We start from the raw sequence: 24,069 nt of genomic DNA on the forward strand, positions 1-24,069 counted from the left end.
TTGTCCCACTCCTGAGGTGATTCAAGATAAAGTGGGTCCATTATTGAAAAAGTATCTTTTCGAGTGATTGATGCATGATTAGGAGCTGTGTGTGTTGTTTGACTGGTCAGTTTAGATGGGGTGATTTACCCCTTTATAAACTCCTGGTGCTCTGGTGTAGTGCCTGAAGACTGGAAGAAGGCCTATGTGGTGCCTATCTTCAAGAAAGGGAGGAAAGTGGATCTGGCTAACTATAGGCCTATCAGCCTGACTTCTATCCCAGGGAAGATCTTAGAAAAGTTTATTAAAGAGGCCATCCTTAACGGACTGGCTGATGCCAACATCCTACAGGATAGCCAGCATGGGTTTGTTGCAGGTAGGTCTTGCTTGACCAATCTTATTTCCTTCTATGACCAGGTGACCTATCACCTGGACAAGGGAGAAGAGATTGATGTTGTATATCCTGACTTCAAAAAAGCCTTTGATCTGATATACTATGATCACCTCTTGGCAAAACTGGCTAGTTGTGGCTATTGTGGTGTTTTAAGTTCATTTAGCACTATAAGGGCACTTCCAGACGAGTGCGGACACGTGGTATGTGGCACTGCAGACCCATCTCCAATGCCACTCACTGCATATGCAAGTGTTTCCTGCGCTGCTACTTTGCTGTGCAGGCAGTCAAAAAAAACGCATGTCAAAAGAAGTGGGGCAGCACACGTGGCGGCAGCGCACACGCCATCCAAAACTGGAGCATCACTGGCCAGAGCCATGCTTCAGCTACCAGCCAGGCTTCGTGCTGCAGGAGTGCTGCAACTGTAGCTCCTGGAGGCCCCCAGCACTCCAGGTAAAGCTGATGGGACCAGCACAGTTGCTAGCCCCAGCCTCCCTTACCTTACCCAGAGTAACCTACCACACCAGAGCGCATGGCATGCGCGTTCCCCAGGGAGAAGTAGCAGTGGCACAAGGTGTGTGGCTACTACTTGTCTCTTGGGAAACGGACATTTCCGCTTGTCTGGACATGCCCTAGTTGTGTTTGAAGAAGTTTCATGTGGAAGTGAAGAAGTTAAGTGCCTCAAAGAGAGCCGTCTGTGTGAAATCAATTAGACTGCTGAGGTCCCAGAGGGGAGGGGAGCCAGGTGTCCAGGGAGAGTGGTCACTCCTTAAGGAGACAATCTTCAAAACCCAAAGGAAGGTAATCCAACAAGGATCAAAGGGAGCAGGAGGGCACACAAGCCTCCATGGCTCACCAAAAGCATCTGGGAATGTCTCCTTGCTAAAAGGGAGGCGTACACCCACTGGAAAGAAGGGAACATCACCAGGGATAACTATACTTCAGTCACTTGGGGATGTAGGGGGGCAGTCAGGAAGGCCAGGGCAGAGATGGAATTAGGGCTAACTTCCCAGATTAAGGATAATGTCAGGAAGGCCAGGGCAGAGATGGAATTAGGGCTAACTTCCCAGATTAAGGATAATAAGTCCTTCTTCAAATACATAGGGAGTAAAAAGAAGGTTCTGGGTAATGTGGGGCCCCTGCAAGACGCATTGGGGAATTTGGTCGTCACACCAGATGACAAAGCTAAAATGTTTAACAATTTCTTTGCCTCCATCTTCCTAAGTAGGGACCAGAACAGTCACCTCCCTGCTGGGGCCCCCTCGGGCCCTGGGGAGGCACACTTGGGCCACGGGTTAGTGAGGAACTAGTTAGGGAACTTCTGGAGGGACTGGATGTAATGTGTAATGTGCCATGTTTTACTCCATTGCTATGCAGATAATACATATAATTGCCAAAATTATGCTCATTCAATTTCCCATGGATTGCACATCCTGATCACTACTTCTACAAGGCTACTCATTGAAAAAATGCTTGTAAATTATAATAGATATTACTAAGCATCTGGAATCACGAGTTTACAGGCCTGTTACACTCTCTTGAAGGGCAATTTGTCTATGCTTTTCCCTCTGCTCTTGCAGAGAAATCTATTTGATCATGCTAGGAGGTTACATGATCCTGAATGTCTTTGAAACACATTTTTAGTGGCGAAATGAAGATGAAAATAGTCCCTTAGCCTGATTTGTCTATACAGATTGTAAATGCTTTGTGGAGGAAGTCATATTTTATGATGCATTTTCAGAGTGCCTGGTGAGACAGGCCCACAGACCACTACCCCATGCTCCTTATTCACGTGGGCACCAATGACATGGCTCGGAGCACCCCCAGCCAGGTCATGAGGCGCTACAGGGAGCTGGGAGCGGGGCTTAGAGGTCTGGGAGCTCAGGTGGTGTTTTCGTCGATCCTCCCAGCCTCAGGGTATGGGCTGAGGAGGGAGAGGAGGATCCACGCAGTGAACCAAAGACTGCAGCGCTGGTGTCATCGGGAAGGCTTTGGCTTCCATGACCACAGCCCGCTCCTTGGCGAGAGAGGCAGTGAGCTGCTGGGAAGAGATGGCCTCCACCTCTCTTCCCCTGGGGAGGAGGCTCTTCTCAGCCAGGCTGGCTGACCTGCTCCACCGGGCTTTAAACTAAGCCAGCTGGGAGATGGGGGGACTACTGCCACTGCTGGCCCGCTGAGCGACCCTTGCAAAGCCAGCAGACCAAGGCACTTAAGGGAGCCCACCCCTGCCTCAGCCCTGGCACAATTGTGGGCAAGGCAAGAGCCCCCAAGGGGACACTTGCCTGCCTGTACACTAATACCAGCAGCCTGGGCAACAAGCAGGACGAGCTCATCCTCCTGCTCAGTGCAAAGAAATACGATGTCATTGGGATAACAGAGACCTGGTGGGACTCCACCCATGACTGGACCACGGCTATAGAGGGCTATACCCTGTACAGGAGGGATTGTATTGACAAAAGGGGCGGGGGTGCAGCTCTCTGTGTGAAGGAAAGCTACATGTCCCTGCAAGCTGATGTTGGCGACCGGCATGGACAGCTAGAGACCCTCTGGGTAAAAATTCGTGGGGAATACGGCACAGGGGACACAATGGTGGGAGTCTACTACAGACCTCCCACTCAAAGTCCTGAGCTTGACCAGGAGTTCGCCCGGGAACTGACTGAGGCCGCTTGCTCCAGGACCTTGGTTGTCATGGGTGACTTCAATTACCCGGACATCTCATGGGAAGATCACTCAGCTAAATCCAAGCGGTCGCAAAGCTTTCTCTCATGTGTGCGTGACCTCTACCTGACTCAAGAAGTCTATGGGCCAATGAGAGGCAAAGCGCTGCTCAACCTGGTACTGGCTACGGGGGACGACCTAATCGGCGACCTAGTGATCGATGGGAAGCTGGGTGACAGCGACCACGAGCTGATCACCTTCACCATCCGCCGTAAAGCTGGCAAGTCAGTCAGCAACACAGAAGTCCTTGACTTCAGAAAAGCCGACTTTGACAAGCTCAAGAGGCTTGTCGGTCAGGCCCTTAGGGACCATGACCCCAGGGTGATGGGAGTTCAAGAAGAGTGGTTGCTCCTCAAGGAAGCAATCCTCAATGCACAAGCTAAATCTATTCCAACACAGAGGAAAGGCAGCAAGAAGGCACAGCAGCCCCCCTGGCTCTCCACGGACCTAGCGGACCTCCTGTGGCTTAAAAGAAAAGCCTACAAAGGATGGAGGATGGGATTCACCTCCAAGGAGGATTACTCCGCGCTGGTCCGGTCCTGCAGGGAGCAAACCAGGAAAGCCAAGGCTGCAACTGAACTCCAACTAGCTTCAGGCATCAAGGACAACAAAAAGTCCTTTTTCAGATATGTGGGGAGCCGGAGGAAAAGCAAGGGCAACGTTGGACCCCTGCTAAACCAGATGGGGCAACTGGCAACTGACGCCCAGGAAAAAGCCAACCTATTAAATAGGTACTTTGCGTCAGTCTTTCATCAGTCACATGGGATGCCCATGCCTGCTATGGGACAGGGAAATCTGGGTGAGGGGGATCCCCTACCCTCCATCAATGCTGACCTCGTGAAGGAACACCTTGAGAAGCTGGATACCTTCAAGTCAGCCGTCCCTGACAATCTGCACCCCAGGGTACTCAAGGAGCTGGTGAGTGTCATAGCCCAGCCCCTGGCACGGGTCTTTGAAAACTCCTGGCGCTCTGCTGTAGTGCCCGAAGACTGGAAGAAGGACAATGTGGTGCTGATCTTCAAGAAAGGGAGGAGAGTGGATCCGGCTAACTACAGGCCCATTAGCCTGACTTCTATCCTTGGGAAGATCTTAGGAAAGTTTATTAAGGAGGCCATCCTTGAGGGACTGGCCCAGGCTAACATTCTAAGGGATAGCCAGCATGGGTTTGTTGCGGGTAGGTCTTGTTTGACCAATCTCATTTCCTTCTATGACCAGGTGACCTATCACCTGGACAAGGGAGAAGAGATTGATGTCATATATCTTGACTTCAAAAAAGCTTTTGATCTGGTATCCCATGATCACCTCTTGGCCAAACTGCCCAGTTGTGGCCTTGGCTCCACCACGATCCGCTGGCTGGGAAATTGGCTCCGTGGTCAGACCCAGAGGGTTGTGATTGATGGCAGTCACTCATCGTGGTGCCCTGTGACCAGTGGGGTCCCTCAAGGCTCTGTCCTGGGACCCATACTGTTCAACATCTTCATTAACGATGTGGACATTGAGTAGACTGGCCAAGTTTGCCGATGACACCAAACTTTGGGGCAAAGCATGCACGCCAGAAGATAGGCAGGTGATCCAGGCTGACCTGGACAAGCTCAGTAAATGGGCAGGCAAGAACCTCATGGTGTTTAACACCGAAAAATGCAAGGTTCTCCACCTTGGGAGGAAAAACCTGCAGCACCCTTATAGGCTCGGCAGTGCTACGTTGGTTAGCACTACAGAAGAAAGAGACTTGGGGTACATCATTGACCATAAGATGAACATGAGCCTGCAATGCGATGCTGCGGCTAATAAAGCGACCAAAACGCTGGCTTGCATCCAGAGATTCTTCTCGAGCAAATCCCGGGACGTCATTCTCCCCTTGTACTCGGCCTTGGTGAGGCCGCAGCTGGAGTACTGCGTCCAGTTTTGGGCTCCACAATTCAAAAAGGATGTGGAGAAGCTTGAGAGAGTCCAGAGGAGAGCCATGCGCATGATCAGAGGTCAGGAAAACAGATCTTACGATGACAGGCTGAGAGCCATGGGACTCTTTAGCCTGGAAAAGCGCAGGCTCAGGGGTGATCTGATAGCCACCTATAAGTTTATCAGGGGTGACCACCAGGATCTGGGGGAACGTTTGTTCACCAGAGTGCCCCAAGGGATGACGATGTCGAACGGTCACAAACTCCTGCAAGACCGTTTTAGACTGGACATAAGGAAGAATTTCTTTACTGTCCGAGCCGCCAAGGTCTGGAACAGTCTGCCAGCGGAGGTGGTTCAAGCACCTACATTGAACACCTTCAAGAGTAAATTGGATGCTTATCTTGCTGGGATCCTATGACCCCAGCTGACTTCCTGCCCTTTGGGCAGGGGGCTGGACTCGATGATCTCCCGAGGTCCCTTCCAGCCCTAATATCTATGAAATCTATGAAAGTCAGACGGTCCAGACGATCTCCACCCTAGAGTTCTAAAGGAATTGGCCGAGGTCATTGCGGGACCCCTGGCACAGCTTTACGAGCACTTGTGGTGCTCTGGTGTGGTGCCAGAGGACTGGAAGAGGGCCAGCGTGGTTCCCATCTTCAAAAAGGAGGAAAAGGAGGACCTGGGAAACTACAGGCCAGTTAGTTTTACCTCAATCCTAGGCAAGCTGTTTGAGAAAATTATGCTGGCACACATCCACAAGGGGCCTGCAGGTGACTGCATGCTTAGGGGCAACCAACACGGGTTCATCAGTGGCAGGTCCTGTCAAACCAACCTGGTGGCCTTTTACGATCAGATCACCAAATCATTAGATGCAGGGGTAGCAGTGGACATAGTCTTCCTGGACTTCCGGAAGGCTTTTGACACTATCACCCCGTTCTCATTAAGAAACTGGGGGACTGTGGTGTCGACGCCCACACAGTGAAATGGGTCACCAACTGGCTGGAGGGCCGCACCCAGAGGGTGGTAGTGGATGGGTCCTACTCAACCTGGAAGGACATGGGCAGTGGGGTTCCGCAGGGCTTTGTCCTCGGGCCCGCACAGTTCAACATCTTCATCAGTGACTTGGACGAGGGGGTAAAAAGCACCCTGTTCAAATTTGCTGATGACACTAAGATGGGGGGGATGCTAGAAGGGAGGAACAGGCTACAATCAGACCTAGACAAGTTACAGGGGTAGGCGGATGAGAATAGGATGGGATTCAACACAGACAAGTGCAAAGTGATGCACCTGGGGAGAAATAACCGGCACCATACCTACAGGTTGAGGAACTCCCCTCTTGTCAGCACAGAGGCGGAAAAGGATCTTGGAGTCATTATCGACTCCAAGATGAACATGGGCCGGCAGTGTGGGGAGGCAGTCAGGAAGGCCAACCGCACCTTGGCATGCATCCACAGATGCATCTCGAGCAGGTCCAGAGAGGTGATCCTCCCCCTCTATGTGGGGGTCAGGCAGCAGCTGGAGTACTGTGTCCAGTTCTGGGCGCCGCACTTCAAGAGGGATGTGGACAGCATGGAGAGGGTCCAGAAGACAGCCACTCGCATGATCAGGGGACAGCAGGGCAGGCCCTATGAGGAGAGGCTATAGGACCTGAACATGTTCAGCCTCCACAAGAGAAGGCTGAGGGGGGATTTAGTGGCCTGTTATAAACTAGTCAGGGGGGATCAGCAGGCATTGCGGGAGTCCCTGTTCCCCCGAGCACTGCCAGGAGTGACCAGGAATAACGGTCACAAGCTGGCAGAGGGCAGGTTTAGGCTAGATATCAGGAGGCGCTACTTCCCGGTCAGGGCGACTAGGATCTGGAACCAACTTCCAAGAGAAGTGGTGCAGGCTCCTACCCTGGGGTTTTCAAGAGGAGGTTAGATGAACACCTTGCTGGGGTCGTTTGACCCCAGTATTCTTTTCTGCCATGGCAGGCGGTCGGACCAGATGATCTACTGAGGTCCCTTCCGACCCTAGAAACTATGTGAACGCTGTGGTTACTAGGCAGCCAACCAAACCCAGCTCTATGAAAGACAAAAGCTTTGCTGCTATATTCACTTTAGGTGCAACACTCTTCTCACTTTTACTTGTGTTTTGGTTCTAGCTTGTATGTATATATAGTCGTTATTGTAAATAGCCATATTCTACTTAATTGTGTTGTTAGTTAACCCTTTATATGCTATTCCTCTACTCTTTTCTCTGGTTGATGTTATTACCGTGGTGTTCTTCTATCAGATTATCTTTCAGTAATAACTGGTTTTGTTGTTCAATTGACTTTGTGAACATTATTATTTTTTGCCCCTCACTCAGATCAGTAAATCAAGATGGGCAGACAAGCAACCTTTATTGAGTTGGGCATCCTGAGCTAAAGGTTCTCTATTGATAGTGAAGGCATCACTCCCTTCACAGGGGGGAGAGGAGAGAGAAGGACACTAATTAGGATCTCTTCTGAAATATAAATGTAAAATGTGTTGGGCTTTGTGAGTTGCCTTAGTTTCCCCCCACCGACATGGCCAACCAGCTGTGGGGCAGCACCAGCAGGTCAGCCAGACATCAGTGAAAAACGCTGTAACTTTTATCTGAGCCTAATTTGCCCATAATGAACTTTTCCAATCAGGAGATAATACAAAACCTTCAGCTCTCCTGTGAAATATGAATTTTCATTTCCACCTTGGAGAAATTTTACAATCTTTGCATTCTCCTATGCCTGAAGAAGGGTGTGTGCGCCCAAAAGCTTGCAAATAAAGAATTTTTTTTGCAAATAATCTAGTTGGTCTAATAAAAGAAAACACCTCTACACAGAGCTCTTATTCCTTTTGCCTATAGACCAAGATGGCTACAACCTGCATCCCTGAGAGCAGCTTCTGAGATTTCACATCTATCAAATGTCTGAACTGTCACTGAACTATATAATGACAGCCCTGTGACCTACAGAAGACCCAAATGCCCCAAAGCATGAAAGAGACAAAGGCCCAATTCCACAACAGCATGAAACACGCTCGCTTGAACATGGCGATGCTATCACAAGCAGGGTGGCTCTTGTGTAAGCCTACTCACACGTGTTTCTCAGGACACGTTGCATGCCTTGCAGAGAGGAGGATGTGATATCCGACCAGAGGAGGGAAGCCGTTGTCATGCGAGCCCATGAATGCTGCCATATTGCCAACTTCTGTGCAGCATCCTGGTGGAGGGGGAATGAAACACAGGTTTATTAATAATACACAGGGCAAAGCAACGGGATAAAGTCTCCCACAAAGGCTATGGACAAATACTCACATTAAGCTCTAGATCATTAAGTCCACATTCATGATCACTAGGGATCCTGGTTGTCTCCCATTTAAAAAAAATCTCCAATTTTTGGATTAAAAAAGTAACCCCAAATCTGTACTTTTCAGCAATTAAAATGAAACACCACTAATATATAGATATATATAGAGAAAGAGGTGTTTCATTTTAATCCTGGAAACTGTGGATTAAAAAAAATCCCCAAGTTTCAGATTTCAAACAGTAACCCCAAATCCACCTTTTCCCACAACTAAAATGAAATATCACTGAAACATACAGCAGTATTTGATTCTAATCACAGAAAAATGTATATTTGGGGTTACATTTTTTTCATCCAAAAATTGCGGATTTTATTTTTTTTTATCAGAGAAAACCAAGATCCATGATGAATAAAGCTCAAGGGCTGATTGCCTTCTCCTCCCCCTTTTCAGTGGTTGGGGGCACGGAGGGGCTTTAATATCGCTGCCCCTTTAATCGGTACGCTGGCAATCACCCAGCAGAGGGCGCGCTGCCTCTCATTCCCCCCCTGCAAGAAGCCGCCCTGCTTTAGCTCCGCCTCCTCTACGCCCGCGAGGAGGAAGCGCTGCCCGCTTCTGCGGCGCGCGCCGTTGCTACGACGCTGGTACTCGTTGCGCCCTGCTGCCGTAGAGCGTGGCCACCCCGTCTCTTAGCAACCCCCGGTCCCGCTGCCGGAGCGATGCGACATGGGCGGTGTTTTACGGTCGCTCGCACCTACACGCTTCCCCCACTCCTGTTCTGCCTCTGGCCCCGCCCCGCGCCGGTGCGGAGTGGGGTAGGGGCGGGGTAGGGGGCCGGGGTTGTTGCGCTGGCTGAGTGATCCCGGGCTGCGCCGCCATGTCGGCGCCGGGCCGGGCTGGGGAGGCGGACCGGACCCTGTTCGTGGGGAACCTGGAGGGCCGCGTGCGGGAGGAGATTCTCTACGAGCTCTTCCTCCAGGTGGCGGAAGCCGGCGGCGCGCGGGGAACAGGGCCGCCGCCGGGAGGGGGCGGGGCTGTAGCGGGGGCGGGGCCAGGTAGCTCAAGGAGTCCGAGGGGGTGGGGCCACAGGAGTGCGCGGGTTCGGAGGGGCGGGGCCAAGGGAGAGGCGGGGCTACGTCAGCTCAGGTGTCTGAGGGAAACCGGGGGGGGGAAGGGAAGCGGCTGCTTCCACGCGGGGTTCCAAAGAGGGTGGGGCCAAGACAGAGGGCGGAGCTATGCCAGTACAGGGTTATAAGTGGGCTAGAGCCGGGTTTTGAGGGGCGAGGGGCCTCACAAAGGATCAGCCAGTGGTGTGAAGGGGGGCGGGGCCAGGTCTAGGGGTGGCTGCAGTGGTTGGGTGCTGCCTGGAGCAGGGGCTGTGCCTCTAGGCTTCCTGGCCTGTAGGGTAGAGGCGTGGTGTAGCTTGCATGGCATGAGCCCCTCTGGACCCCTAGGTGCCCCCTTGCTGTCCTGTTTCCTACCCACAGTCTTCGCCCTGGTTTCTTACCCACCTGCATGAGACCAGGAATAAATCTTCAGGTGCCCAGAGTTGTGGTCTCTTCCCTGTGAGAGCTGAGGGTCCATTCTTCCCGGAAAGTTGCAATCGTGATCCTTGTGAGTCCCAGGAGCTGTGGGCATGGAGCAGAAGGCTAGCGCTGGCAGGCATCCTGCTGAGATTGAGAGCCAGTGATGCTACCCCATGGGCAGGGATTGTTCCAGCAATCGGGTTTTGCTGAGCTGGCTGCATAACTGGGAGAGAAGATGAGCTGTCAGGCATGAAGGAAGGGTCCAGGCAGAAGTGACAGTTGTTGCCTAGTCTGGCCATAGGATGCAGTCTATAGCTGTGACCAAATACAAGTGCACGGCTGCATGCAGCTTTGAAAGTAGAGGATCATGTGAAAATCTGGACCCTCATTGCATGAGGCATCAGATAAAGACATTTCAAAATGCAGCATCCTCTGTGACTTGTGCTTGTGAGCTCCCAGCCTATTGTTGTTTTCAGAATGGGAGAGGGGAAAGGGAGCTGAGGGAGTTCAGCCTCCCTGGAGGTTGGGCTGGGTATAATGGAGCCTCCTCCCAGGTAAGGGGACTGCAGTTCACCCATCTTACTCTTCAGCGCCAGCTGGGGAGCCCCAAGACTTGAGTTCCTTCAATTGTCTTTCCCCTCTCCCATTCTGATAACAGGGAGTATTGGCAGAGAGCTGGCCATTGCTAGATTCCCTGCTCGCTCTCCCCGTCCCCTCCCCCGCAACCAACACTGAACTTCTGTTTGGTATGGGGTAACTTGTAACCCAGAATGATTTTTGCAAAGCACTCTGAGTTACAGCTGGGAGCTGTACCCCAAGGGTGCTCATCTTCAGGGCTTTTTTTTGTGTCCAGAAGCTTGTCTAACATCTCTCCCACTTCTGCTGTTGATCACCTCCCCAAAATCATTGCTTCTCCTACTTCCTGGACCATTACTGCAACAACAGTATTGGAGCCTCATTAATCCTTGGGTTGTGCATGAGACCTTGGTGACACCTTGGTCTCAACTCCCAACTTCAAAGCACTGGAAAGGAGATGGTTCTTATATTTGGGTCATGCTGATAGCTGCACAATTTAAAATGTTTCTTTAAATAAAGTCAAAGTGGGTTCATTTGGCCAGTCGGAAAATTTCCCAAGAGGTAATTTCTAAGCTGGGACAACCACTTCGCTCGTAGCTCTGAAATGGATAAGGTGCTATCAGTTTTGAGGCTGCTGTAGAGGCAAGGCTGTGGAGTAACAAGGAGTGAGCCGTAATGAAGCACAGACATTTAAATGACTGCCTGCCTTGCCAGTGAGCGTCTTAAGCAGCTTCTTTTCTTGCTTGTCTATTGTAAATGCATTCAGTACTTCTGGCATTTTAAATGTTAAGCTGGATGGGTGGTGGTTATCTCTGCTATTGGTGGAAGAGATAAATGATAAATTCACGGGCATGAGTGTGCCTTCTCACAATAAAAAAAGATTAATTATGGAAGAACACATTACAGATGAGTATTGCTCTTTCGGATATCAAGAAGTTGAATCCTTTGTCATTGCTCGTCTCATTGCTTGATATTTGAATTAGCTTTTTCCAGAGATGCTGGTGAATGAAATTGTCTCTTTCATTTTCCTTTTCCAGACTCATCTCCAACTTTTCTTTTTCTCTTTTACTCTATATTAATTTTGAAATAATAGGTTCAGAGAGACAGAGATTCACATGTCACAATCAGCATACAAAAATTAGTGAAATGAAGATCAGAGTGATATACATGGTGACTTCAACTTGATTCCCAAGACAACAGTTACCACTTACACGTTAAACTTTTATTAGAAAAGGGGAAAACTTACTGGAAACACTGAAAAAATGTTAAGCATTAAAGCTTTAAATTTAAAAAAATATATTTGCTTGTTTATCCTTTAGCTGCAGACATTTTTTATAAAGAAACCACATTAGATAGTCTTAAAGGGTATTAAAGATGGTCCTGGAGGGAGGAGAGTGGGGAGGAAGGGGGCAGATTTAGTTACCCTAGAGCTCTTATTTCTGAGGCTTTTGTTAGAGTCTAGTCCTGCTCCCTTGATGATATAGACATAAAACGGGAGGAGAGGGAGAAGCAGCAATGATAGAATGTATAGGCACTTTGCTGAGTTTTATTTGCAGCCTTGCTGCTAGAGAAAGACAAATATAACACACAGCCTGTGAGCCAGCCACTCAGAGGGTATGTCTGCACATGCATTAATGTGCATGAGGTTGTGCTAACATGCAGTAATGCATTTGTACTTTTTTAGTGACTCAATGCGCAGTAGATTCTTACTGAACATTAGCATAATGTTACTTTTATTTTTACGTGTGCTTTAATGTGCAGTAAAATAGATTACTGTGCATTAAAGTGCATGGGTAGATGTGCCTGGAGATCTGAAAAACATAGACCAGCATTTAGTTGTTTAAGACCTTGCTTTTAACTGCCTTTTTTTAGTCACAGTAGCAGAATTGAAATAAGATTCAGTTTTGGTTATCTTAGCAAGGCTGTTACTAAGTTGAAGACAAAAAGAGATGGGAAGAAAGAAGCAATAAGGTGTGCAACATAGCAGATGCAATAGAATGAGAATAACTGCAAGAGTGAAAGATATATATGGAATTGTTTCACATTACACTTAGGATATGTTAACTGCACTTAAAATACAAGCATCTGCTTTTGATGCTGAAAATACTGCTGTGTTCAAGCAGTAAATGTAATTGTATCGTGACAAAGTTGGGACCTTTTCGGGGAGGAGTATCTCCAGATTATATATTAAGGAATACATGATCACAGTTATTGTCTGACTGCTTTACAGAGATAATATCAGCACAGCTCCAATGCAGTGCCAGAGCTGGGACTGACAATCAGCTCTGGTATGGGGCTGGGGCTGTGACGAGCAATCAGCAGATTGTTCTCCTGGCCCCAGCACCACACCAGTCTTGCTAGGGCCCTGCACTGTGTTGCACTTAACAATTAGGCTAGGAACAGACATTCAAAAAGCCTGAATTGATTCAATCTTTGCAGGTTAGTCTAAACTGGCTAGGCTAAAATAAGTTTCTAAAGGCACAGACATCCCAGAAATGCAGGCATATGCCTGCAGTGGGTTAGGCTAGAAGCCAGGGGGTGCTAGAGTAGCCTTCCCTCCCCTTCTACAGTGCTGAACTGAGAGGGGTGTGGCCAGGCCCTGGCAGGATGCTCTGATTAGCGAGGGGACCCTCTCTTCTCCCTGCCCCACCTCCATCCCAGCAGGGACTTGATAACACAGTGTTTATCACTCCTAACTCAGTGCTTATCACCTCATTAAGAAAACAACAGAGGGACATTACCAGCTACCTGTTGATTCTGCCCTTGTCTTGTCTGCCACAGTACGGACCGTAGCCAGCATGTGGTCTGTTAGCTAATGGTGAGAGGTGTCTGTGTAAGGCAGAGGGTTGGGGAGGTGAGAGGGGCAGCAGAGGGAAGCCAGACAAATGCCTGCAATCTAGGCAAAGCTGCAGCCAGGGAGCAGAGGGGAGAGGCCAGCCCTGCTGTGGAGCAGAGAGCCCTGCCCAGCCCAGAGACCATGTCAGGATGCTGGGGGAGTCTGGTTTAACTTCAACCAGCAAGCGATCTGGGACAGACATTGAATAAACTTGAGCGAAATCAGTTAAGTCTTGATACTACATCCAACCAGGTTTATCTTAAATTTGTTTCAGCCATTTTCAAACTGGTTTATGTGCACTGAACATCTGATCTGTTACAGGTTTAAACCAGTTTCTGATCACTTAAACTGATTTATGTGTAATGTCTGTCCCTAGCCTTCAAGATCAGATTACTGTGTAACTGCACAAAACACATACTAGCTTTTAGTACAGCACGATAATGCTTATTATGGTCTAAATAAAACATACTAAATATCCTATTTGGCAAGGCCCATATTTTAGGTCGGATTCAAGATTTAACCAAAGTCAATGATGAGAAGGTGATGATGTCATTTCTCCCTTTTCCCTGAATGCCTGGCGAGGATATATTGCAGAATGAGGGCAGTGAAGGCCTATCAATGTCACGTGGATCCCAGAGTCCCAGCAAGCAGTTCATGTGGCTGGTGTGATGCCAAATTCTGGATACCAAAAAAGGGTGATGAATAAACCCAATATCTCAGCTTTATTTTATTCATCAATTAGGTCTAGCTTCTGGTACACCAATTTTGATTCCCATTGGTTACTGGTCCCACACGTCCTTGTTTTCCAGACATGATGTCAGCAGTCATTGGATTATAGCCTTGTTATGTAGACTAATAAAGTCTTTTTTTTTTGTCTTTAACTTTTGTTGGCCTATACAGAGAAGTCAAGTCAGGTTTACATATTTCCAGAAGTATAAGCCATTCTATTGTCTGATATTATAAATAAATATGTCATTCCCTATAAAAGTTGTGAACTTTGTGTTCTGACAATGAAAACAAATGTGCTCTCTCCAAAGAAAAAAACAGGATGATTCTCCCAAAATTCAGTCTTTTATGAATCTTGATCTGATCCAGTCTGCATTCACCTCATCACTTTAGCTTCCATCATTCCTGTCCTTAGGATACCAAATTGATATATCCTTCCTCTCCATACTTATTCTATCTTCATCCAGACATGCCTTTCCTTCTCTTATTCTTGTTGTATAGGATATCCTTCTCACTTCAAGGCTGTCTTCAATTCTTTTCTGCTGACTAGACTTCTATATTCTTGTACCTGAGAGTCCAAAGCAAGTTCCAAGGCCCAAACAGTTCTTCTGTACCATAATATTTTTCCTACCAGATAAGGAGCAAATAAAAATGGGGTTGTTTATTTTTAACTTTTTTAAATGGTGAACTTGGTTCAGCATCAAATTATTTTTTTTTTATTTACATACACAGAGACCTTGAATAACCAGGTTATCTTCGCTAGTCAAAATGAAGCAGCAGACGGATACCCGTTACTTTTAGGACACTTGCAGATTAGGAAGAAAAATACTGCCTTGAAGAGTCAAATAACTCAGGAAAAAATGGCACATTTATATTTTGGGTGAAAAGAGTGCACATGATTTGCAGCAGAATTTTCTTTTCTTTGTAAAACCGAATGTTTCAAGATATTTGAAGAAGCAAGATCATCTCTCTGGAGACCTCCTGCACAGGACAGCTTTTCTTGGTCTTCATTATGTAGTGACAATGAAAAAATAGCACGCTCTTTTGGCTTATTCAGTTTTGCCTTGCTTCACCTATGGTCTTGGATACTGTATAATGAAAATTACTACTTTTTCAAAAATGGAGTCAAGATTTCTGTAAGTGGAACCACTTTTAATTTGGTTCTGCTACAAATCTACCCCAATACTGAAGCAGTACAAATGGCACAGAGATGGATCCCTTCCCAATGGAGATATATGGACCCAATGTGTTTTGTAAGCAGTAATACAGCCTAATCACCTGGCAGTGTCCACTAATTTCTGGTTACATATTTATGATGAGGAATGGGCAGTACTTTATAGAAAACTGATAGTTTTGCATGTTAATTCCATCACAGATAGGAACGGATCCACCTATTTTACCATTAGTTTTGTTTGGCTTAAAAAAAAATCTAATGATACTTCTTGTTATCTGAATTTTAGTGGCTAGCAGCATAGATGAAAGGCTAGAGACGAGCCGGTCACTTTTGCAGAGTTATGTTACTGATATTTTGAATTGTGCTGGAGGCACCCAAAGGCCTTCATCAGGATTTGGCTGTCTGTTGCATATGCACAGAACGGTCCCTGTCGTGACAAGTTTATAATTTAAAAAGGTAAATTAATATGTGAGGTTATCAAAAAGATGCTAGGTGCATATGTAAAATGTGCTTTGTTACTGTTTAAAATGTGCACAGCTATCATTCACTTGCCAAAAGTCTGGGAGACTTAAACTTGTTGGGTGATGCCAGTAAAGAACAAGTTGCATTGTTAAATTGTGTAGAGTCTTAGGCATGAAACACTTGTACTCTGTTAAATCAAGCAATGGTGAAATACTCATCAATGTGAAATAAAAATTCCAAGATGAGTAAAAAATGATTTTCTATTAAGGATTTATGAAAAAAAATAATATAAGTTTCTTGCAGGCTGGACCATTAACCAAAGTGACCATTTGTAAGGACAAAGAAGGAAAACCAAAATCATTTGGATTTGTCTGCTTTAAGCACACAGAATCAGTGCCTTATGCTATAGCTTTGCTGAATGGAATCCGCTTATATGGAAGACCAATTAAAGTACAGTATCGATTTGGTAAGTTTAATAATTTCAGTTATTAACAACTTAGTTGTCCTTTAATGCAATTTTTCTCTATAAAATGAATTTAGTGGCTGTGTAACTTGCCAATATTTTACTCCCCTTGTGGGTGTTACAATCTATCATATTTTCTTAAAAAGAAATAGCATTTCTATATTCAAAGGGTAGAAACAGATGTCGCCTTTCTGTCACCATAAAAATTATGGTCACAAAGGCCAAGCAAACAGGCATCCATAACATTTGTCACACCATAAACACCCAAAATTTCTGGCTGTGATATAGATGGTACCAATTAGTGCTACTTAATTGAGGCAGATACCTGTTAGGTTTGTGAAGGGAGAGTGCAATCAGCTGGAGTTACCCATGTCCATCAAGTGCCCCAGGAAGGCACTCCCAGGGCTTTAGGGGACTGATCCTGTGCACCCCAGGATCAGGCTCAAAAAGCCATGGGGGTGCTTGCATAGGTTCCCATGTTTGGGATTCCCTGAGCGTTCAGCCACACTCCAGTGCAGTCCCAGGGTTGGGACCACGAAACAGCTGATTGGCAGCCCTACTCCCAGGACTGCACCAGAGTGTCTAGCTCACTCTGGTGCAGTTCCAGGACATGTTCCTGTAAGCAAGGAAAACTGGAGCTTCCCTACTAAAAGAGACACATCCCAAAGATTCTGTGCACACATCCTGGCACAGCCAATCAGCTTTATTTGTGGTGCCTATCTCTAGCCATATAGTAAAGGAGCAAATATTTGTATTCTCAGTGAAATAAGGAAGATGGGAGGATTCAGAATGTAACTGATAAAAGACCTTAGAGAATACATTAAGAACAGCTTGGCAACAAATTCTCATTGCAGCAGTGAACATCTAGCTGTCAACCTGAATTTGGAGATGTATAAATGAACTCAGAACTTGACTATGAGTGCATACAGTGGACTATTTTACTAGTTGTTTGTACACCAAGTTTTATACTAAGACATTTTACACCTTTTTTGTACACGTTTTATACATATTTTATACTGGGGGGAAGTAATGACCATAAGTAAAATAAAAGCAAGCATTCAATCAAGTACGTAGTTGGAAGAATATAGTTAAGTTAGACTTATATTTTATTTTGTTTGTTTTTTTAAAAAAAATTAATAAAGTTTGGGATCAGTAAAATGCTTCTACTCATTTGATTGATTTCTGTCCCCACCCCCCGCCCAGTGAAATAAATGAGCATTTCCAGGCAGTGTTTCAAAATGTGGCTAACTGTAGTTCTGGATCTCATAGGCCCCTTTCTCTGTTCCCCTTAGCATTCACCCTATATTCTTTTGCAAGTACATAGGATTTATTTATATAGGCCCAAACTATGGTTCTACTGAGATTTGGCAGGGACTTCAGTAGTATCTGGATTTAACCCTGGGTCAGTCAGAGGGCTCAAATTTACGTTGTACTCTGTACCATGATGAGTTCAAATGGATTTTCTAATTTTCTTATGCTGAATAGAAATGGACTTTTCAGTAGTTCATATTCAAAATGGAATATTCTAAAATGTATTTCAGAGAATATTCTAACAATGGGACATTTCCTTCCAGAAGACCTGACATCTATTACCCAGTCATCTTTTGTATAAGTTACCAAAACTTAAACCATCTACACATGACATGTTAACAGCACGGTTCTTTAGTATTATAAATAAACTAAACTGAAAGCTGTAATGGACTTGACTGTACGTACATTAAACAAAATATTTATTGACTCCAGAAAGGGCATAAAAAAGAGAAAAATATATATTTGGCAAATAGATGTCTCTAACTAGCTTTCCCTGTTCTGATGCTCAAGACATTATGATGGTGTTTACAAACAATGAAGGCAAAAATAATTGGAACCCTAAGTAGAAAGAGAAGGATAATTAGAAGTAGACTGTATGCATATAAATTCTAATAATAGAAAAATGAATATGGAAGGGATCTTAAAAGTCATCTTCAAACCCACACTGAAAGGTAGGCTCTCCCCAATCTAAACAATCCCAGACAAATGTTTGACTGAGCCGAACTTAAAAATAACTGCAGTTCCACAGCCTTACTAGATATTCTGTTGCAGTGTTTAGCCATTCTCAGAGTATGAGGGTTATACTATCTGACTGAAATTTCCCTTGCAGTTTAAGCACAGTGTTTCTTGTTCCCTTTGAACACAGAATAATTAGCCAGCATGCACTTAGTAACGAACCACTATGCAATTACAATCCTAATATATTTCTGGCATTGATTAGAGTTATTATATTCAATGTATGAGCTACTAAATCTAAACAGTGCATTTGGCACGAGGTGGAATTTTCAAAAGTGATAGTCTGATAGACCATCAATGAAATTTCATCTCCTCTGGTCCTAAAACCTCTGTTGAAATCAAAAGGAGTTAGACACCTAAGCCTGTGTCCAAACGAGCGTGGCTGTGCAGAATCTGGTCCCGCAGACATGTCTGCACATTCAGTTGTTCTCCACAATACAAGAGAGCAGCGTGGAGCAGCATGGATACCCAGGGGTCAAAAAAAACCATGGAAAAAAAAGCAGAGCGGAGCATGCAGTAGCAGTGTGCACTGCCCAAAACCAGAGCCTGGCCAGCCAGAGCTGCACTGTGCTGCCAGCACTGCTGCAGCCCCTAGAGGTCTGCAGAACCCCAGGTAAGGCTGCTGCGGCCAGGCCAGTGCTGACTCCAGCCTCCCCTACCCCACACCGGGTAACTTGAGGGTGTGTGGCAGAGGCATTTCCTGGGGATAACTAGTGGCAGCACAAGGTGCACCACTACTAGTTGTCCCCAGGGAACCAAACATTCATGCATGTCTGGACACAGCCTAAGGGTCTTTAACAAATGGGTCCATGGGTGCAGAAGTCTCTTTTGAAAATGGGATGTAAGCTTTGAACTCTCATAAGGACTTTTAAAAATCCTAGCAATGAACAGAAAAAATTCATTTTGTAAGTGTTATAGATTCTGCTTTCAATTACACTTATGCAAATAATGAAACAAATGAAGTTACGTAAGTGTCAGAATTATTTCCTTGCAGCAGAACCATACTTTGTAATGTTTATAGTCAGTAAAATGCCATTCTATGTCTAATCTTTTAACTGCTTTCATCATCTATGATGGGATTCACAACTTACTAATTTTTAGCTCTTACTTCATAACAGGAAACGAAACAAATATTGCATTTTTATTTTCTCTACAGGGAGTTCCTACTCACCAGAGGTAAACAGCCCTATCCAAGGCTTTGAGAACTGTGTTGACATACATTCACCAACGTATAGGTAACAAAAAAGAACTTTGAAATAGTCATTGCATAGTGTTAAAGAAAATGTAATTTAAAACTTAATTGGCATACTAGCTTAAGTCGATCTGTGGGGGAAGAAAGGAGGAATCTGAAATAGCTTTCCTAATCACTTACTTTTAAGTACCAAAGATACCTAGAATACTAAGATTTCAGTTTTTGACATGATGTTTATGTGGCATTGGTTTTGGACCCAAGCATGTAATTTATTGCTGTAACTAGTTTCAAGATATATGAAACTCTTTCTGCCAGACCTTTGCTGTTTCTAGTATATTGTAGATGGGGAATCTGTTGGGGTGAAGCATGTTTGCTTTTAAGAGTTGCAAACAATATTAGAACATGATATCAATCTGTAGATGCCTCAGAAATAAAAATTGTAATGTGTTTGACTCCCTCTGCTGACTCATTAGGCCTGGTTCCTATTACTTACTCTTAATATTCTGATGTTTAAAATGAATATTATGTTGTTCACAAAACGACTGTAGCACAAATTTTATGCTTCTCTTTTTCCACAAGAACTGAGATGTGGCAAAATTTTGAAGTTGTGTTCACATGAGTGACATTTAGAGTGGGAATTTTTAGGAAAAGACTGTCATAAAGGGAATCAGTTTTTAAACTCTCAGTGAGATGTTAGGGCTTTTTGTGGTTGGTTGGTGGTTTTTGCTTGTTCATGTACAAATAGAAGTCCTGAATATAAGAACATATAATCCTAAATTACCTGAATATAAGAACACATAATCCTAAATTACCAGCACTTACCTCTAACAACTCTACCAAATTCTTCAGTGTTTTTGTTTAAAACTGTGAAAAAAATTTTAGGGAAAAAAGACATTCCCAGGCCTGATCCAAAGGTCTTTAGAATCTGTGAACTTCAAAGGGCTTTGGGATCAAGTAGTCTCTAGTCCCCTGGTTTAATTTCTTTCATTGAAACGATAGCTCTTAAACAGAAGTTTGTTCAACTTTTAACATTTTATTCACCAGTTATATATTCCTCAAAAATAAGCAGTCTTGGCAGAAGTCACAGCTTTATGTTTGTTTTCATAGAAATCAAGAGTTATATGGCAGTCCTCCATTTCCTGTTACCCCTTTTCCAATGAGCAATAATTTACCTCAGGATTATTCAGTCTTTCAGAAGATGGTAAGTTTGGTTTAAAGGTTACAAATCTGTTCTACTGCCATTCCTTTAATGCAAGCAAAATGACTTACATGTGAAATAAAAGACAACAATTCATGTGCTGTCTTTTCTGAATATACTTTTTTCCTGGTCACTGTATTAATATATCATTCTTTCACATTCTCAGTTTATCAGGGAGAATGAAAATCACAGCAGATTACATTAGAAACATGATCTGAATTTCAGTTCCTGGTTTCCAAGCCAGGATTTGAATCATGCTCTAAAACAGTGGCTCCCAATCTGTGATACACGTACCACCAGTGGTATGTAGACAACCTGTCAGCAGTACATGGCAGCAGCGGAGAAGGGGGTGCTTAGGGCATTCGTGCCTGGCACAGGCACCTGGTGGGGCAAAGTTCTGGCCAGCGCTGCACATTGCAGTGAGGGGCACAGCCTCTGCTGGGCCATCTGTATCACCAGCATTCCCTGTGTGCATGTGCAGCTCTTGCATTCACAAGGCATGGGAGGGAAGCCCTGCGAGCTGGAGCCGGCTGCTTTCCCTGCCAGGGCTGTGCAGGGTAGGAGGGAAGTCCCAGGTGCCTTCCCCTGTGGGGTGGGGAAAGAAGCTGGCTCCAGTGTGTGGGGCTTCCCTCCCATGCCCGGTGAGAATGGGGAGGACCAGCGATACAGACTGCCCAGCAGACGATGTGTCTTTTGCTGTGATGTACAGCGCTGGCTGGAGCCATGCTCCGCTGGACATCCTGAGTCCCCACACACCCTACATACCCCACAAACCCACACCCTGCCCCTACAACCTCACATATATACACAACCCCCTACATACCCTGTGCTCCCCTCCCACAGCCATACCCTACCATACACGCACCCTGCCACACCCTACCTGGTTGTACAGTTTTAAATTGGTGGTATGCAATCTGTCAGAGTTTGGGAACCACTGCTGTAAAGCTGTGTGTCTGACATTGAGGTTACCCTGTATTTATGAAGAAAACTGGTGCCTGAGCATAGGCTACGAGGTGGGGTATGGGGGGGTACGTGCCCCCCTGAGAGCACTTGTGCCCCCCCTGACAGTGAGTGCTCTGGCTGGTAGGGGGGGCACAGCGGGCACTTGTGCCCCCCCTCCCCAATTGGCTCCGCCGTGCTGCACACAGAAGTACCATCACTTCCATCGCCACTGTGCTGCCGGCGCGCTTGGCAACCAGCTGCTGGGGGACCGCCCCCCGGTTGTGCCCCACTGTTGCCCCCACAGACTCGGGAGGCACCAGTTGTCCATGGACCCGAGTATAGATTTTAAGCTGACAACTTTTACCATTTGGGTCAATTTCTACGGCCACTTTATGCTGTCAGTCTGCTACCATAAGAGCAATGGATCTCCCAAACCAAGGAAAATCCTAAATTATACAGGCTTGTTCAGATGAGGTAGAGGAATCATAAGCAAGGGAAAGGTGTAGCTGCATCAGTTTAACTTCCATAGCCTTTCTAGATATACGTTGATATTACCTTTAGGCAAGCTAGGCCTACACAAGGAACATTTTGTTACTGTAGCCTTTTCAATGTAATCAGTTTATATCAGCAAAAGTGTGATTTTGCTAATGTATCCATGTGTGCAGTAATGCCTGTGGGTGGCATAATTATGTTGCTCCTGTTCACACATCTGATTAACATAAATACAGTTGGCAAAACTTGGTAATGTACAGCTGCCTTTAGTTTGGAATCACATTGAATATATCTTGAGGAGCAAAGGTCGCATCATTCAACCTACCATCCTTTCCCTGCTCCCACAAGGCATTAGTGATTATATTATTATATTAGTTACTTATATTGCCGTAGTGTCTCTGAGCCTGTTTTCTTGCTGGATAGAACCTGATGCTTTGATTTAACTTTCTTGCCTAATTTGATGAAGATATGAAGATACTAAAGGCAGAGCTGGATTAACACATAGGCAAATAGGCACATGCCTAGGGCTCTGAGCTGTGGGGGGTCCCAGTTCTTCCCTCTGTGGTGGCAGTGCAAATTGCTCTGTTTTTCCCCGCTTCCCTACCCTTCCCCTCCCCTCCTCGGGCCTTGATGCTGACTTTCTAGCAGTGGCTCAGAGCCCTGCTCCTTGCCAGCAGTAGCACTGGGGTGGGGAGAGGGATCTCAACCTGCCCAGGACCCATGAGTTTGTTTGCCTAGGGCCCACTAACGGGTTAATCCAGCCCTGACTGAAGATATTATTAAAATATTCCACCATGGCATAATATTCATATTGTATAGATATTTGAAAATGGGAAAGCACTGCAGATTTTAAAGCTGTAACATAGTAAAAATTTAAATAGAAATGCTGTTAAACATGCAGCAATTCCTTGTCAGAACTTAGTCTAAAGTATTGTATTAATAACTAAGTTTCTGTTTTTCTAGATGAGCCATTTTTTAGCACAACAGTATGCTGCGTGCAATCCAATGGGGTACCAACATCCTTACTATCAGATGACACCTCCACCATCCTCAGAGTTGCCCATTTCACCATATCTGACTACTGCTGAGGACTTCAAAGCTGGGCAGAGCTCTTTTGAATGGGTCCCTCCACAATCAAGTGACTGTGAACTGTACCAAGTTAATGAAAGCCCACGTAAAAGAAAAAGAGAGCAGCAAACTAGTGATAGTGATAGCAGCTTTGAAAATGACAAAAAAACCCAAAGAGAACATGACCAAAAATACAAAAAGTGTAAAGCCAAGAAAAAAAGGCGTTAATATTATGTAACTGGATTCATAATTTTTTATGGCACTTGAGTTTGTTTTTTTATTTAAGAGGGAAAGTCTGTCTCTCTCATCTTTGCACTTTACAAAACACAAGATTTGCAAAATTCACAACCTGTTGTTTTCTGAAAGGTATTATTATATATATAAGGTACCTTACATTGTAGCTAATCATGGCTTATTTGGAGGAATGAATCCTTAAAAAAAGATATAAGACATATTTTAGAAGGTAAGGTTTTCTTAATAAAGGACAACAAAGGGGATGGGGTTTCCTGCTATGTTTTCTCTTACCAGTAATGAATATTGTTTCAGTAATACAGGAATCTTTCAGCGACCACAAGTGCAGCATTTAACTGCATTACTTTTGAATGAAGGTAAGGAGGTCTTTAAATGATTGTCAAAACTGGGTAGAATTAAAGATTCAGGATTTCATAACCAGTTTTATTTTGGAATAAGGGATAAAAAACAATAAAGAGGAATTTTGAAATGTGAGAGTTTGCCTTGATTTAAATTTCGTATGAAAAGGTGTATTTTCAGACAGACCAAGACCTCATATTCCACAGATATTAGTAGTTGGGCTTACATGATAAACCTGAATGCAGTAGTTGCAATTGTGGCTATATGGCTTGAGGCTATATTTACTCACATATGTTCCAAATGATGCCAGTTTGCTACAGATTTATCTGTTAATATTTTCTTTATCTATTTTACTGAGATACATGAATTTGGCTCAGAAGTGTCACTGGGTATTCTGATTTGTAACCCAAAAGCAAGACTTGTGTTACTTTCTACAGCAGTTGTATGCTAAGAAGAAAAATAGTTTCCCACCTCACAAATGAAAAACA

General features: G+C 45.2%; 2 protein-coding genes across 7 annotated transcripts in view; one reads left to right on the plus strand and one right to left on the minus strand.

The window, feature by feature from the left end:
• LIPI (lipase I) overlaps positions 1–9,155 on the minus strand; it is a 38,652-nt gene extending 29,497 nt beyond the window's left edge. Inside the window, exons 1-2 of the mRNA XM_090059939.1 lie at positions 9,048–9,155; positions 8,084–8,207 (exon numbers count right to left, since the gene is read on the minus strand). Of these exons, the coding sequence (XP_089916065.1) occupies positions 8,084–8,162 (79 nt within the window). The 5' untranslated portion in view covers positions 8,163–8,207; positions 9,048–9,155. The remainder of the gene's footprint in view (positions 1–8,083; positions 8,208–9,047) is intronic.
• RBM11 (RNA binding motif protein 11) lies at positions 8,920–23,716 on the plus strand. Of its 6 annotated transcripts, XM_090059990.1 has the most exons (7): positions 9,152–9,268; positions 9,777–9,903; positions 14,686–15,206; positions 15,893–16,055; positions 19,255–19,333; positions 20,398–20,491; positions 22,886–23,716. In XM_090059990.1, exons 3-7 carry the CDS (start codon positions 15,153–15,155, stop codon positions 23,216–23,218), a joined length of 723 nt encoding a protein of 240 aa, XP_089916116.1. In that variant the 5' UTR covers positions 9,152–9,268; positions 9,777–9,903; positions 14,686–15,152; the 3' UTR covers positions 23,219–23,716. The 6 variants fall into 6 exon arrangements, with proteins under 6 accessions (XP_089916092.1, XP_089916098.1, XP_089916135.1 ...); XM_090059972.1 differs by lacking the exon at positions 9,777–9,903 and having other exon boundaries at positions 9,110–9,268; XM_090059981.1 differs by lacking the exon at positions 9,152–9,268 and having other exon boundaries at positions 9,530–9,903.
• The last annotated feature ends 353 nt before the right edge of the window (positions 23,717–24,069 follow it).

The sequence above is a fragment of the Crocodylus siamensis genome, chromosome 1 (assembly GCF_052110815.1).
Source record: "Crocodylus siamensis isolate JL-2025a chromosome 1, ASM5211081v1, whole genome shotgun sequence".
Lineage (NCBI taxonomy): Eukaryota > Metazoa > Chordata > Crocodylia > Crocodylidae > Crocodylus > Crocodylus siamensis.